The 16,089-nt window shown below is 53.1% G+C and overlaps 6 protein-coding genes across 6 annotated transcripts; 5 read left to right on the top strand and 1 right to left on the bottom strand.

The window, feature by feature from the left end:
- Positions 1–1,094: 1,094 nt before the first annotated feature.
- Positions 1,095–3,654, top strand: BO80DRAFT_449163 (putative sugar hydrolase; the record flags this gene model as incomplete). The annotated part of the gene is made up of 6 exons (XM_025721727.1): positions 1,095–1,127; positions 1,184–1,298; positions 1,351–1,414; positions 1,467–2,125; positions 2,170–2,447; positions 2,509–3,654. 6 exons carry the CDS (start codon positions 1,095–1,097, stop codon positions 3,652–3,654), a joined length of 2,295 nt encoding a protein of 764 aa, XP_025570896.1.
- A 219-nt stretch (positions 3,655–3,873) lies between these two features.
- Positions 3,874–8,293, bottom strand: BO80DRAFT_458875 (PRK-domain-containing protein; the record flags this gene model as incomplete). The annotated part of the gene is made up of 7 exons (XM_025722310.1): positions 3,874–6,002; positions 6,652–7,010; positions 7,078–7,309; positions 7,444–7,557; positions 7,751–7,845; positions 7,925–8,052; positions 8,123–8,293. 7 exons carry the CDS (start codon positions 8,291–8,293, stop codon positions 3,874–3,876), a joined length of 3,228 nt encoding a protein of 1,075 aa, XP_025570895.1.
- A 339-nt stretch (positions 8,294–8,632) lies between these two features.
- Positions 8,633–10,494, top strand: BO80DRAFT_428987 (uncharacterized protein). Its single transcript, XM_025720369.1, has 4 exons — positions 8,633–8,751; positions 8,810–8,886; positions 9,075–9,270; positions 9,475–10,494. Exons 1-4 carry the CDS (start codon positions 8,734–8,736, stop codon positions 9,994–9,996), a joined length of 813 nt encoding a protein of 270 aa, XP_025570894.1. The 5' UTR covers positions 8,633–8,733; the 3' UTR covers positions 9,997–10,494.
- Positions 10,495–10,539: 45 nt separating this feature from the next.
- BO80DRAFT_366021 (uncharacterized protein) lies at positions 10,540–10,971 on the top strand (the record flags this gene model as incomplete). The annotated part of the gene is made up of 1 exon (XM_025716225.1): positions 10,540–10,971. A coding segment is annotated over one exon (432 nt), but the record flags the coding sequence as incomplete, so codon positions are not given.
- Positions 10,972–11,557: 586 nt separating this feature from the next.
- On the top strand, positions 11,558–14,368 carry BO80DRAFT_428986 (uncharacterized protein). Its single transcript, XM_025720368.1, has one exon. The coding sequence runs from the start codon at positions 11,803–11,805 to the stop codon at positions 14,059–14,061; it is 2,259 nt and encodes a 752-aa protein (XP_025570892.1). The 5' UTR covers positions 11,558–11,802; the 3' UTR covers positions 14,062–14,368.
- A 238-nt stretch (positions 14,369–14,606) lies between these two features.
- Positions 14,607–16,061, top strand: BO80DRAFT_325980 (F-box protein; the record flags this gene model as incomplete). The annotated part of the gene is made up of 3 exons (XM_025715162.1): positions 14,607–14,654; positions 14,704–14,964; positions 15,102–16,061. Coding segments are annotated over 3 exons (1,269 nt in total), but the record flags the coding sequence as incomplete, so codon positions are not given.
- Positions 16,062–16,089: the final 28 nt, after the last annotated feature.

Here is a 16,089-nt window from a genome sequence, read left to right as displayed (position 1 = left end):
TTGGCCACCGGGAAGACGTACTTTTTCAACCGACGAGAAAGGATGGATCGCGTTCGGGCCAACCCTTCTTCCTCACCGTTTCAACCCATTCCGTGGCTGCGATTCCCCACCTTTGATACTCGGCAGGCAGGAGACTGCATTCGGCAGGATCAGTCGCCCACGCACCGAGGAGTCCGATAGAAGCATCCTTACTCCGGACTGTAGGTCTCTCGAGGTCTAGTCGCTCTAGTCTCGCCTGGCGTCCTGATCGATCGCAGCGCCCTCAACTCCGATGGTCCGCTGGGAGCCAATGATCTCTGGGCATCGGTGGGCGAGGAGCGAAATTTCGATGGATCTGAGATGAAAGATCGTCTGCTGTCCAGTACGCTGTAGATCTCGCCAATCATGGGCACGTGCCTGTCAGCCTGAGGCAGAAGACTGGGGATATTCTTGCTGCCTCAGGTGTCCCCCAGATCTGGTTCACGTGACCCCTGAGTACACGTGATTTGCTGGGGGGACTGGCACACCGCCTGCCCGTTCGATCAGGCCTGTCACATGTGAGGGGGAGTGGTATTGATCGGCCTCGTGGAAAGTGTTCAATCCCACAAACCTCTCATTGTGTCTCGCCCGCCAGGCTTCCCCGGCTCGATGGATGACCTCCAATGCCAGAGACAGTAGCCGATGTCTTTGTGGGGCCTGTGAAGCTCCCGCAGATGAGTTCTGTGTGGATAAATGCTGTAGTTCACACAGCTTGGAGCTTTCCCCGCGTGAGGTCTTTGTGATCGCTTCACAGCATGTCCTATATTCACTTGTACGGAGCTGATCTTGCTCCAAGAATCGTCTACCCGGTCACTGAACCTGTCTCTCGGTATGATCGCAAGGCTTCCATCCTCCAAAATTGTCAGGATGATTGGTGGCCTTTCCTGCACTGTCCAAGCCTTACCCCGCTCAGCCGGGGGCAGCTGTTGGGAACACGGCATGGCGTCCGTCCCCAAGGAGGAAATGGAGGCTTCACGGCGAGGCTTCTATAGTCCGTGGATCGCACCTTTCTTCCTGCTTCCTCTGGTCACCGTTGCAACTCCAAATACGTCTTGATCCCAAACAATCTTGCCAAAATGAAGTTCACGGAGGGAATGTGGCGTTTGAGGGTCAGTCCACCCACGGACCTCAAGCGACCTCAAGCGATTGCTAACTCATTGTGCAGGAGGGCATTCGGATCGACTGGATGAGCAACGTCGAGCGGTTGAGCGTTGACAATGAAACCGTAGATCTGCTGCTGAACAAACTGCAGCGGCATCGGGGCGATACCCTCAACTCAGGTGAGCTGTTGTTCAGTCAGATACCAGCTGAATAAGGAGCTAATTGCGATAGGAACTATCACCGCGCAAATCACATCTCCACTGGAAGGCATCATCGGGGTGAATCTCGTCCATTGGTATGTTTCTCAACTCTGTCTGCGTCGATAGCAAAAGACTGACCCTTCACAGGGCAGGCGCACTAGACCAGGGCCCCCATTTTGAACTCGCCTCGTCCACAGGACACGTCCAAATTGCTCACACCGAGCGCCAATCTCTTCGCTACGGCAGCGGCCCGCTCAGCCTAGCCATCACGACTGCCCCCAACGAACTGGAATTCAACTTCACCGGCGCAGACAAGCCCACCACCAAACTCACCGGTCACTCCTGGCGCTCAATCGGCTACGTGAGCGACCAGACCACCGAAAAGTCCCGTTGGGAAGACGGACTCTACCTCGAGCGGCAGGGCTACATGCTCGCCGAGCTCGATCTCAGCGTCGGCGAGAAGCTGTACGGGCTGGGAGAGCGGTTCGGGCCCTTTATCAAGAACGGCCAGACGGTGGACATCTGGAACGAGGATGGCGGTACCTCCTCGGAGCTGGCATACAAGAACATCCCATTCTATATCAGCTCCGCCGGATACGGGGTGTTTGTGAACAACCCGGGCAAAGTCAGCTTCGAGTTGCAGTCAGAACGGACAACGCGAGTCAACATCTCCATTTCCGGCGAGGAGCTGCAATACTTTGTCATCTACGGCAGCAGTCCCAAGGAGATCTTGCGGCGATATACCGCCCTCACTGGCCGTCCAAGCCTGGTTCCAGCGTGGAGTTACAACCTCTGGCTTACAACAAGTATGTTCGGCCCCCTTTCTACCTCTACGATAGCTAATTCCTAGGCTTCACCACCAACTACGACGAACAAACCGTCACCGGCTTCCTCGACGGCTTCCGGGATCGCGACATCCCACTCGGTGTCTTCCACTTCGACTGCTTCTGGATGAAGTCTTACCAATGGTGCGATTTTGACTTCGACTCGGACATGTTCCCAGATGCAGCAGGCTATATCAAGCGACTGAAGGAGCGCGGTCTTCGCATTAGCGTATGGCTGAACCCATATATAGGCCAAGCGTCGCCGCTATTCCGCGAGGGAAAAGAAAACGGCTACTTCATCAAGGTGCCCCTCCCCTTCCTTCCATCTCTGATTTCCCCGGCACATCAAACTAACAAGCATTCAGCGCACCGACGGCACAATCTTCCAGTGGGACAACTGGCAAGCCGGCATGGCCATCGTCGACTTCACCAACCCGGCCGCCCGCACCTGGTTCAGCGACAAACTCACCCACCTGCTCAATCTCGGCGTTGACAGCTTCAAAACCGACTTCGGCGAACGCATCCCCTACAAAAATATCCGCTACCATGACTCCAGCCTCTCCCCAACCCGCATGCACAACTACTACACCTACCTGTACAACCAGACCGTCCACGCCACCATGCTCTGCCACCCCGACCACACCTCCAAAGGAAACGCAGTCCTCTTCGCCCGCAGCGCTACTGTCGGCTCCCAACGCCATCCAATCCATTGGTCTGGCGACAGCGAAAGCACCTTTCCCGCCATGGCTGAAGTCCTCCGCGGCTGCTTATCCCTCTCCTTGTGCGGATTCATCTTCAACTCCACCGACATCGGCGGCTTCGAAGGCACACCCCATCCCTCTATCTACAAACGCTGGGTCCAATTCGGACTCCTGGCCACGCATTCCCGACTCCATGGGTCGAGTTCTTACCGGGTGCCGTGGCTATATGATGACCAGGCCGTAGATATTCTCCGGGATGCAGTGAAACGCAAGATAGCCCTCTCACCATACCTCCTCTCTTCAGCCCTGGAGGGAAGTAAGACCGGTGTTGGAGTCATGAGGCCTCTGTTTGTCGAGTTCCCTACCGATCATAATGTTTATGCGCTCGATACAGAGTACATGCTCGGTGACGGGTTACTCGTCGCTCCCATCTTCAATGAGGAGGGTGTGGTCCGGTTCTACGTTCCCCAGTCCAAGGAAGGTACGGATGGACAATGGGTCTCCTGGTTCGACCATGAGAAGGTCTACGAAGGGGGTAAATGGTACGAAGAGACGCATGGGTTCGAGACCCTCCCGTTGTTGATTCGGCCGGGGGCTGTGATTCCGGTGAATTGGAAGATGAAGGGCGCGGAGGAGGATCCGTTGGATGGTCTGGAGGTGTTGGTGAATGGCAGGTTGGACGGGGAGGTCAAGGTTGATATTGTGAATCCGGATCGCACTGATGAGGTCTTGAAGGTGGTGACAATTGGAATGGGTCCGGATGGAGTGGTTGTGGATCAGGAGGGGGTTAAGGTGGTTCGAGTGGGTTAGATGTCTTTGTCTTGGATGTAGTTGGATTCTCCGGAACTCTTACTCACCTGCCCCGGACGAAGCTTGGATGGGGTCGTTGGACTAGGAATAATATGACACCTGCAGGACCAGCCCAAGTAACAAAAGATCAATCATATCAAATCGCTCGCGGTCTATTCATCAATAAACTAAAAAACACATTTTGCCGTGGTATAAAAATATTTACATATGATACAACACTCAGCTCCGCTGCGTCTTCCGCTTCACCTTCTCCACCAACTTCTTCAAATCATCCGAGCCACCCTCCTTGGCGACATTCTTCTTCTGCTTCTTCTTCTGATCCCGAGACTCCACCTCCTCATCCGCCCCATCATCCCGATCCCTCCGCCGCTTCCGACCCTCTTCCAACAACGCCTTCATACCGGACGTCGACTTAAACCGAGGGTTCGTGGGATCAATCGCGAACTCATGACTCTCATACAGCCGAGCGAAACGAGGATCCGCAACTTCCATCTCAAAGTCATCCACCGGGGCCTCGACCTGCTTACCCTTATTCTTGCCCTTCTTGTTCTTCTTCCGCGCTTGCTTCTCCGCCTTTTCGATCTCGTTCATATCGAAGTGCTTGATGCCCGGCTTGTTGTTGTCGTCCATCATGAGCAGCTCCAGCTCCGCTCGCTTGGACGCCGCGGCGGCTTCTTCGGCCGCGCGCTCTTCCCGCTTCTTGCGCTTTTCTTCCTTGCGGCGGGCGGCGGCAGCGGTTTTGCCGCTCGGGTCGTCGAAGAAGGGGTCGTTGAAGCCTAGGTCTTCTTCTTCTTCTTCCTGCTGGGGCTTTGAGTTGGCGAGGTCGGTGGTGGCGGGGGCGTCGTCTTGGGAGACATCGCCGTCTTCGCCGCGCTTGGAGGCCTTCAGTTTCTCCTTTCTGCGCTTCTTGCGCTCGCGTTCCTTCCGGATGTACTTCTCGATTGTGGTTTCGTCTTTCTCCGGCTCGTTTTCGAAGATGCTGTCGCGGTTGGGTCCGCCGGCGAGACCGGACGTGAAGGTGACTTCCATTTCGCCGACAGGGCCGTCAGATTTGGAGGATGGCTTGGGCTCTGCGCCGAGGCCGAGGAGGGCTCGGAGACGCTGGCGCTCGTCTTCTTTTTTAGAGATCTTGGAGCTTTCGCCGTCGCCTTGCGTGGTGTCGACGATCTCTACGCCGCCTTCTTCCTCTTCGTCGTCGGAGCTGTCGCTGGCGAGGTACGCCTTCAGGTCGTTCTCGTCGATCTCCTTTCGGCTTCCCCGGAAGGCCCGCGCCTGGGCTTCCTTGCGCGACTTGTCCTCCATGTCCCAGGTCAGCTTGACCTTGCTGTGTTGCAGCGCGTCGGTGACGAATTCGTTAGGCTGGTAGCCGTCGGGAATGCGCTTGCATTCGTCGCGAGGCACGTCATCCGAGAAGTCGGTGTCCTCGGGCACGAAGCGGAGGTCGAAGAAGTTCGCGCTGGACAGGTACTCGGCACCGTCGACGAGATCGTAGACGTGCTTGGCCACGTCCCGGGACGAGAACGTCAAGATCGCGTAGAAGTAACGTAGTCGCTCCAACTGGTACTTGCGCAACTGTGTCGAGTTGAACTCCTCGCCCTTGTCCTCCTTCAAGATGGATTTCTTGATATTCTCCTCCTCTTCATCAGAATCCAACTCGTCTTCCTCATCAAACTCGTCATCCTTCTTCGACGCAAAAATCTCCCTCGGCGGTCCCTCCGTCTCCTCCCGTTCCATCCTCTCCTTGCCAAACTCACTCGGATACACCGCCACCTTCAACACCCGTCCCCCAGCCGGCGCAAAACTCGAAAACACCGCCATCAGATCCTCCGCCCGGATATTATCCCAATCCAAATTCACCACCGCAATCCGATCCGTCACCTCTCCCGTCGGTACCTCCGCCCGTTGCTTATCCGGATACTCCAACTCCTCTTCGCCAAACCCTTCGAACTCCTCCTCTGCATCTTCATCCTCATCGGAACTCTCCTCCTCCGAAGACGACGACTCATCAAACCCCCCATCGCGCGCAGGATCATACCCCTCCGCTTTCTTCAACTCCCTCAACACTTCCTCATCATCCGCAACACTCGCGTCCTCGAGCTCATCCTCATCCCCTTCCTCATCTTCCTCATCATCTTTGGCTTCCTCATCCAACTGATAAAACCGCTCCAGCTGCTTCTTCGTATCATCCCGCGCCAACTTCCGCCCGTAGCGATCCACCGCCGCATTCCGCGAGAAGTCCTTGTCGCGCAGCATGTGCGCGAACCGCTTGTCGAGTTTCACATGCGTTTGACGTTTGCTGGGGAGGCGGTAGCGCGGGTCCGTTTGGATGTTGGCGAAGCGGGGGTCCGCTGCATACCGTAAGAGGTGTGGTTAGTTATGGGACAGGATGGGTAGGGAGGGTAGGGTAGAATATGGGGGATGCGTACTGATCACTGAGCCGGCGTCGGTTTTGGAGCCGCTGCCGCTGCTGCTCTTTTTGCTCTTTTTCTTTTGGTCGGGCATTGTGTGGTTTTTTTTATCCTTCTTGGTATAAGTGGGTATAGGGTGATTGGAATGGGGAGAAGGATTTGAGAAGATAGGATGAAGGTAATGTGCTGTGGGCGTGGATGTTGCAAAGTGGTGGTCTGGATAATTTTCGGCGGGCGGAACCAAAGATTCTTCGGCGGGTTGGGATGTGGTCCGTGCGGTCTCCGAGGTGAACTCCGCCGTCTATCTAGTAGCGATCTTTCTAGGTTACTTTACTACATTACTTGTATATGTTTAAGTTATTTGATTGGGTCAGTAGGAGTATATATATCTATCGCCAAATGAAGCATATGCAATCATTGCGGTCATGTAGTACATCGATCAACCACCTCTAGATCGTCCATATTTAACAGCCAAAGTATCTCTTCTCGATCCAACGAGGCTCACGCTCCTCCTCGATACGTCCAACGATCACCTTAATTCCAGGGTACACGGTAGTCAGTCGCTTCAATCCGATCTTGCCTGCCGCACAAGTCACAAAGATGATCTTCTCTTCTTGAACGCCGTGGTCGATCAGGACACGGACTGCCATGAGCGCAGCGCCGCCACTGGACATCTGGGGGTCGAGGAGCATGACGTTTTCGTGGTTCTCGATGTTGGGCGGTAGCTTCAGGTAGTGAAGCTCGGGCTCTTCGTTCTTTTCGTTCGTCTGGATGAGAACACGGCCCGTGATGCAGTCGGGGATGGTTCGCTTGAGTGCGGTTTCAAGGCAGGAACCTCCGCGCAGGATTGCCACGGCAGAGACGACGCCCGCTTGGTTGAGGCCGTTGTAGCTGGTCGATTGGGGAGTGTCCACTTCTTGTGGCACGTAGTTGGTGGCGTCCAAGGCCCTGTTGGTTTGTAAGCATGGTCTCGTTATTTGCTTGATTGTGCGCAAGTCATGGCATGGCAACTCACTTCTCGATCAGCAACGCGGCAAGTCGGTCAAAGTAGAACACAAAGTCGACTTGTTCCGTATTGGGGTCCTGGAGGATGGTGTTCATGCCGATGAACTGCGTTGTCTGGGGCATCATCATGACGTTGGAGGATAGTTTCTCCTCTGATGCGATGAGTCCGAGTCGGTTTAGCTCTGCATTGTGCTTTTCTGATTTGTCGTCGAGCTTGCGCTGGATATGTTGCACCACCATGTCTAGTGGCGTTAGCTAATAGGCTGGAGAGAGAAGTAGCATTCTTACCAATAGCGGTTCTGTTCTCGATTCCACGAGGGATGATGATGTCTGGAGTTGATGTTAACCAAATCCGGCGACTGGGATGGTTACTTACCTGATACAGCTCGCTGGGGCTCAACATATTGCTTGTATGATGGCTTCACGTAGGTGAACCACTGCTTGACAATACCTTCAACGTCTCTGCCTCTCTCGCGAACATCGCGCAGGACTAGCTTCCTCTTCGTTAGAGCAGTAACGGTTTGCTGAAAGTTCAGGGGTCTCACTTCTGCGTCCCAGACAGACATCCATGTCCGCTTCAACAAAGATCTGCCAAAGTTAGTTACGCTATACATGTAATGGAAGGAAACCTACCTTAACATCCAACAGCTCCATGATCCTCGGGTCATGCAAGGCCAAAATGCCCTCCAAGATCAACACACGCGGAGAATACAGCGTGCTAGTCTGTGACTGGCGCTGGTGTTCTGCAAACGAGTAGATGGGGATATCTGCTTTCTTTCTGATGGCGTGGAAGAAATTCTGTCAGCTCTTCATACATGGCACGTGCCTCTTCAGCATTTACGGTTGGGGAGAAATACCCCTGCTTAAGATCCCTCAAGGTTTGCACCAGCACATCAAAGTCCAAGGAATCCGGACAGTCAAAATCATATTCATTCCGGTGGGCTCTGGCATGATCCTCCGGGGACAAACTCTTGTAGAACGAGTCCTGCACCACACCGCCGTTAGAGACATGGAGTTTATGGAAGGCTAGAGATTATGAAACCGAGCGAAGATACCATTACGAGAATCACAACCCAGGGAAGATTCAGAGACTTGACAATCTCCATGGCCACCGAGGTCTTGCCAGACCCGGAGCTGCCTGCGATACCGATGATACTCAAATCCGCCCATGGGGGAGAGTACCGCTTGTCGGTGGCGGACGAATATACGGGGGAAATCGACTGCATCTTCCCGACCCTCAGCGAGGAATTGAGCTGCTGAGACGATAAGATCTAGTGACCGGCCGGCCTGGTCATCAGTGCATAACAGAGAGACACAAAACTCAACTTGTCCAGGGCCGGGCACACGCTGGGGGCCGATAAGAGAGCCCGGTTGCAGATACACCCAAAAGACCGGTGATCGCCGCTTGCCCTGATCGGGCTTAGGCGGGGCCGTGACCTTCGCTTGCGGCTTTAGGCTTAGCGGGAGAACGTGACCTAAAGCTGCCGCCGCTTTTTCCTCCTTTTCTACCCGCGTTTTCTTTTCCTCTTCCTTCTTCATTCCTCTCCTCCCGAGCATCCTCATGGCTCTCGTCTGCGAAGCTTTCCATCTTCCCAGTCGGCCTCTTGCTCGCCACCAGGCCACTTGACATCCCACTACACCATTCGCAACCACCCTGCTCGTCACCATGTCCTCTGCCAATTATGTATGCGTCCTGACATGCCGTGTGTGCCGCGTGGTTGCTTGGTTTTAACGGGAAACAGATGTCTCCCTCTTCCTCGACAACGCCAACATGGCATCAGTTCGAACGGAAGGTCGAGGAGGTCAAGCCATCCAAAACGTGAGTCATCGCCCCCACTCTTCCGCCCTGTCGCATTTCGATTGCATGATGTACCTTGAAAATCAAGTTGGGAATCTCTCTGAAACTACTTGAGGAGAACATATTAACTTGTGTTTCTGAACCCTTCGGGTTTACCTACCTGGTCAAGATCGCAATTTTGCCATCAGCTGCTAACTGTCGTCTTGAAGTGATATAAACTATCTGGTTATGGACTACCTCATCACCAATGGCTATCCTGCGGCTGCGAAGAAATTCTCGGTCGAAGCGAATATCCAACCCAGAGCAGATATCGAGTCGATTCAGGAAAGAGTTGAGATTCGTACTGCAATTCATGCTGGGAATATTCAAACTGCCATTGAAAAAATCAATGAGCTCAACCCTCAGGTAAGACCTCCATTTTCTCGCTTAGCCCCGCCCCACCATGCTTGCTATGATTATACCAAGTTTCATGCACCACTCAGAGCACACCCTTCGGGGAGTTGTTGAAAAACAAACATCTTCAGTCCTCAGTATGAGCGCAAGCCTCAAACAGCCGTTGTCATCACACATCTCTTTGCATAACCTCATGCTGACTTCAACCGGCTTTAGATCCTGGATGAAAATCCCCCTCTGCATTTCGCCCTGCTGCGACTGCAACTGGTGGAGTTGATTCGCTCCTGCACCACTACCCCTGATGGAGACATCAGTCCTGCCCTTGAGTTCGCGACCTCGCAACTTGCACCCCGGGCGCCCACCAACCCCCAGTTCCTCGAAGATCTTGAGCGCACCCTTGCGCTCTTGATCTTCCCGGCGGATAACCTCTCACCCTCTCTTGCCCCTCTCCTGCACCCCGACCTTCGTAAAGACATCGCCAACCGCGTCAATGAAGCCATCCTGCTGAATCAGGGTGCTCGTAAAGAGGCCCGACTACGCAACCTGGTTAAATTGCGCTCGTGGGCCGAGCAGAAAGCTCGGGAAGCCAAGAAGGACATTCCCGAGAAGCTGGACCTCGGATTCGGCGATGCCAACCCCAACACCTCCCATAACAGTAATAGCCTCGGCCCCGCCCGCAATGGCCCTAACGACATCGTAATGACCAATAATGGGGACATCGACCCAATGATTTCATAGCTCCTTCGATAAGCGAGGGCTTGCAACATAATACCCCGATACCACGATGGGTGAAATTTCCTTCAATTCTCTTCTTTCATCGCGCATGGCGTTTGGAGCGCACGGCTCAGCGATACCATGGCCCTTTTGTACCCCTCTGGGTTCCGGCAGAGATTTCTGTACCGTTCTGCATCTGTTCATTGTCTGTCATGGCTACGGGATTTGTACCTATGCTGTCGCCTAGGAGTGACTGGATGTTGCCAAGCTAGGAACATTGTAGCTAATAAGCTATGCATCGTGAACCAGTGATGCATTGAACACTTTCACACGCTCCCTCCCTAGTTCATCATTTCATTCAATCATCCAATCACGCCCGCCGTGTTGAAATGATTGACTACAACGAATGGGAAGGCAGGAGAAGGAGTAAGTGGTAAAGAAAACGGAACGTCTTATTTCATTGACAGTGTAATACAGATGGTGGTAGGAAGAAGTATGAAATGATGTTCTGCGGCTGCCTCGGTGTCATGCTGCCTGAGCCTGAGTACGCTTCGGAGTAACTGTCCTATCATATCAAACAGGAATGCATATTGGGAGCAGTCATGGTCTTCTTCGGAGGAACTACTCCCAACAGCTTTCAATATACTTAAATCCAACAATTTATTGGAGTGTACATACACTCACCGACCTAGCCTAAAGCTGTTAGCCAAACAGAAGTGGGCAACTCGCGTCTTCCTTGTATTCGATATCCCCAATACTTCGTATGATCCTAGTCTAGGACATTTACCCGACCACAACCAGCTTCCCGTGACAATTGTTCGACTAGGGGAAAGGGTCCAAGCTTACACGGCCAGCCCACCTATCCAAAACAAGGTGAACCAGGATGTCGCCAGAGCTCATAACGACAACGGTATAAACAGCTTCCCACCCTTTGTTACAGATTATACGTCCGGGCCACCGGTATATCTCAATCCACGCAATACGGCATTACTGTTATGACCGCGCTTTTTCTATTTCAACGTTAGTCGATATGGTAATTGAATAGTGTTCCGTGGCACGCATTCTCTCATCGTTGATATATCTGTGATGGTAGTGTTGATATATATATTCCCGCCTGAGTAGGTACACTAAGTTCTCATGATTAATTTGTCCAATATCGAAACAGCTGTTCCTTTGGATCAATACTGAAATGGTCTGATGGGACTCGCATAAGGGAAATAATCCTATGGAAATTGCCAGAAAGGCTGGTTTTCTAGTCCCAAAGTTTATCTAGTATTATGGTCTATTCCAATGGCCTGTGCTTGGCGGCGAATCAAGTTGAGTTCTATAAAGAATCAAGGAATGCCTTGTAGCGGCTTGTAATGGACATTCTTTCCACAGGTTCTGTCACCTAAAGTGCACAACGCCCAGTACCACGATTCTGAAAGAAGAGCCTTGAGGTCTGTCTACTTTATCCTAAGGCGGGACTGGCCGCTTGGAATCTCCACTGTATCTAAAAATAAACCCTGACAAATTTCACCAATTATCTGCTCCTCGGGCCCCGCTCAGACAGTACTAAGTACTCCGTAGTGCCAGCGACATATATATAAGATGGCGGCGAATTATTCTCCAACCGGAGGAGCATCTTGACCGCAAGAACAGATGACCCCATGTACTGCATCGATTCCAGATGCCTATCGCCATGAAAGTCGGATGATTTGTTCATCCGGTATGCCGTCCCGCGTGGCTGCGTGACCGAGAAGGTGGTCATCCCTCCTTCCCCCTCGTCCCGAACGCCTACACGTCCCTCCACGAAATGACGCTCTTACCAGACCCCAAGAAATCACAACGATGTCGGATCCTGTCGACTACAAAGCTTTGTTTCTCCAGGCAGAGGAAGAAAGAAAGCGAGAGAAGTTGCTGAGAGAGCAGGCAGAGGACGAAATAAAGCGAGAGCAGTTGCTGAGAGAGCAGGCAGAGGAAGAAATAAAGCGAGAGCAGTTGCTGAGAGAGCAGGCAGAAGCACGAACCCGTCGGACAACCTTCGAAGAGTTTATCCAGCACTGTCATAACCTTCTTTCACGACCCTTGGAAACCGGAGATCCCTCCCGGTCAACAACCGGTAGAATTCCACCTCCTACTGGCAAGTATTGCCCTCTTCGACTGGAGCCCTGGACGGACTGTGATACGAGGCAGCAAGAGATTTACAACTCAGTATCTCACTATTTACGACCACTCAGAGATGCGCCACGGTTGTTCGCACCGCTGATTGCGCTGGAGGAATTGGGACAACGGGTTGCACGCCGGCCTTTGAGTAGCGAAAAAGACCTCGAGAGCTACGAGCGGTTTGCCGTTGAAGATCATGTTCATGACATCATCGCTGCGCTATGTCACATTCCGAGCGCCCGAGAGGAGTTTCAGCTGGGAGATGGAGTGTGGTTCGATAACCACGCCAACGCCCTCCAGGAGACCCCGCCAGAAGAGCCACAGACGGACTCCTTGGATCACGATCGACCGTCGCGCCCCGACCAGTTCTGTATTCACCGCGTCGATGGAAATGCAAAGGCATTGTTGACCACGGTCGAATATAAACCACCTCATAAACTGTCCAACGAGAATCTTCGTGCTGGGCTCCGACCGATGGACTTCTATCGCGACATTGTGGAACCGGAAACCGTCCCTACGGATGGGCCCGAGAAGCTACGGTATAATGCAGCCTGTCTTACAGGCGCAGCGATCGTGCAGGAATACCATGTAATGATACAGGAAGGACTGGAATTCTCATATTTAACTACAGGACTTGGGATTGTGCTCCTACGGGTATCCGACGACAGCGGGACTCTGTATTACCATCTCTGCGAGCCGAATCTCGATGTCGCAAGTGGGGTTGCAGGTCCAAAGACAGCGGTTGAGAGGGTGCTTTGCCTCTGCCTGATGAGTTTCCGTTCAGCCTGTCGGGATCAAGCCTGGCGGAATGCTGCTCGGGCACGGCTACCAATCTGGGAAAGCAGCTTCAGCTACACACGATCCCAGATCCCAACTGAGGAATTACGACAGACGCCTCCAGGATCAGACTACATCAGCCCGGAACGCACCAGTTCAGAGTCGACGTCTGAGTACCAGCCGTCGTCCCCTATCGAGCCTCCTGTCAATCCGAGTCGCCGCGCTCGCACCCGTTCCTCTCGCTGCTTACTTACCCCTACTGCTCACCGACAAGACCCTTCGGACTCTGACACTGAACCGGCTGCTACTGCACGACGGAAGCGGGGTTTCAGTCAAATCGCATCTTCGCCGCCTACACAAGAATCTGTACCAACCACTCCGAGCAATTCCTCTCAACACCAAACTGGTCAGTCTCGTCCACACAACTACGAGTTTTGCACACAAAAATGTCTTCTGGGCCTACAGCAAGGCAGTGTATTAGACCAAAGCTGTCCCAATGTGGAACACCACCGTGCAGGACAACACTACCATCATCACCCAATCCGGGCCTCCGAATTGTTACAAATGATCAAGCAGCAACTGGATGACAATCTAGATGAACACTGTACGCCGATGGGAAAATGCGGATCCTATGGCGCTCCATTCAAAGTAACATGTGCCGTGTACGGCTACACGGTGGTCGGGAAGGGCACAACATCACGGTTATGGAGCATCGTGTCAGAGGAAGCAAAGGTTTATCGGATTTTGCAAAGTGTGCAAGGTTCGGCGGTGCCCGTGTTCCTGGGTCCCATTGACTTGGCCAAGATCTATTTCCTTCATGGTGCGGGTGAGATTCGCCATATGCTCTTAATGGGTTGGGGTGGCAACAGCTTGGGCCAGAAGGAGATAGATGCGACCCTCCGTCGCGCGATCTCACGCTCTAAGAGAAAAATCCTCGCTCTGGGTGTGGTGCATGACGATCTCCGACCTGACAATATTCTGTGGAATGAGGAGCTTCAACGAGTCCTGATCATCGATTTTCATCGGTGTCATTTGAAATCTCGGCTACTAGAATCAAAACCTCGCTCCTTGAACACGATGCCACATTTGAAGAGATTGTCAGACAGCTCTGATGAGAATAAGACTAAACGGATGCGTGCCGGGTGGAATCAAGAACCTTGCAAATGAGCCATTATGCAGCTTACAGCACCGGCCAACACCTGCAAGATATGATCATAAACAGCCGGCGCCTGGAGACCGAGGGACTACCGTTCACGTAGATTACTCGTGAGTCAAAAGGCCACCTAATCGAAGTTTACGACAAGCAACGCTTAGCTGGGAATTAGCGCTGCCAACAACCGGGTTCAAAGTTGCTTGAGAGACCGGTAAGCCTTATCGGCATGGTTCTACTAGATAGCTTTCTCCACCCTTGAAAGAGAATAAGAAACCCAAAATCTGTATCATTAAAATAAGCTACCAGTTAGCTAAATTTCCCCTCAATAATGCCTTGCCCACGGGCATCCACGGAAGTCCGACGCAGCCTCCGCCCCCATCGATCTCTTATCGCGACATCGGACCCAGTCCTGGCCAAGATCGTACGAATCAAACCAAGCCCTGGAAGGGAACTAGTTCACACCACATGTCTTTCGGGAGTCTCCTCCTTCGTACTTGATCTGCCTCCCACAGAATAATCAGATTGATCTGCCTCCCCGCAGAGAACCCAATTGATCACCATGCTCAGCCAATTCCCTCCCGAACTCCTGGCCATGGTGCTCAACTATGTAGGCACCCCCAGCAGCAGTGGCCGTGGAACCAGACTAACGCCCTCAGCTGACTCGAACTGACCTCAAACGTCTCGGTGAAGTCTCCAGGGACATTTATAGCTTGACGACTCCTTATCTGTATCAATCCCTTGTCATATCGGCAGCCCGATCATCCCCCCAGAACATCAACGGTGCCATTACCCAGTTGAATCCCGCGCACTTGGTTCATACCAGAGACCTCCGCCTGTATGGGCCGTATCACGGGATGCGAGCTGATAAGACCTGTTCTTTCCATGATTCCTCATTCTTTGGGAATGAGCACCCTGGAGTCGAGGTTAATGAATCCATCTCATGACTATAGTTCCCCTGCTGATCTTAACAGCCTAATATATTCGAACCATTTGCTGAGTTGATGGAGAACCTGCATCTCGCAGTATCAATGATTCCCCAGAACCAACTTCGGAGCTTCAAGTAGGAATATTATCGATTCTTCTGATGCACTACCCTAACCCGCATAGCTGGGACCTAGGAACATGTCTCCCCGACGAACTCGTCCACCGAATTAACGCCATCTTCCAACACCAGCCCCAGATCACCTCCATCTCCCTCATCACCGACAGCGACTGCAAGATGAACGCATCCGCATCCAGCCATCTAAATCTCACTCCCCTCTCCATTCTCCACTCTCTATCCTGGAAAGGCCTCAAACGATACCAAGACTTCGAATCCATTCGAGAATTCATCACCACTCACGGCCCCCAGCTAAAAACCCTCCACCTCGACCTCATCGGCTGGGACAGCACCCGACTATCCTGGACGCAAGGCTTTCTACAACACTCCCCCCCAGATCCAACCACAATCTTACCCGAGAACTTCTTCACCCAACACGTCCTCAACCTTCACCCCGGAAATCCCCTCCCATCCCTCCACCACCTCTCCCTCACCCAAACCTCCTTCCTCCCCCTCCCCACATCCCTCGAACTCCCCACCACCCTCAACATCGCCAACCTCCACTCCCTCCACCTAACCAACTGCCCGGGCACATTCCCCTTCCTGCGCCAAATCACTCACTCCAACATCCCCCTCCACCTCAAACATCTCGAAATCACATTCAACCCCGAACAACTCAACCAACTCAACGACGAAACTCAAGATAACCTCCCCGACACCATCCACTCCTTCCTCGGTTCTTTCTCCGGGCTCACAGACCTATACCTAATGCTCCCATCGATCGCCTGGGAATCTCCTGCGACCTGGGAAGGTATCGCGCACCACAACACCACCCTCAAACATCTTATCACGCACCGTCTCCAGAGAACGGAGTATGGCGGTTTCGAAGACGGGGATTTGTTCATGTCCATATATGATCAGCTCAGGGTGTCTCATCTCCCGGGGTTGGAGTTCTTCGGGGTGTCGGTTGCGTTGGAGGGTGTGGTATGTCCCCTACCCCCCC

The sequence above is a fragment of the Aspergillus ibericus genome (genome assembly GCF_003184845.1).
Source record: "Aspergillus ibericus CBS 121593 unplaced genomic scaffold BO80scaffold_55, whole genome shotgun sequence".
NCBI lineage: Eukaryota > Fungi > Ascomycota > Eurotiomycetes > Eurotiales > Aspergillaceae > Aspergillus > Aspergillus ibericus.
This window is presented reverse-complemented; position numbering and strand designations above follow the sequence as displayed.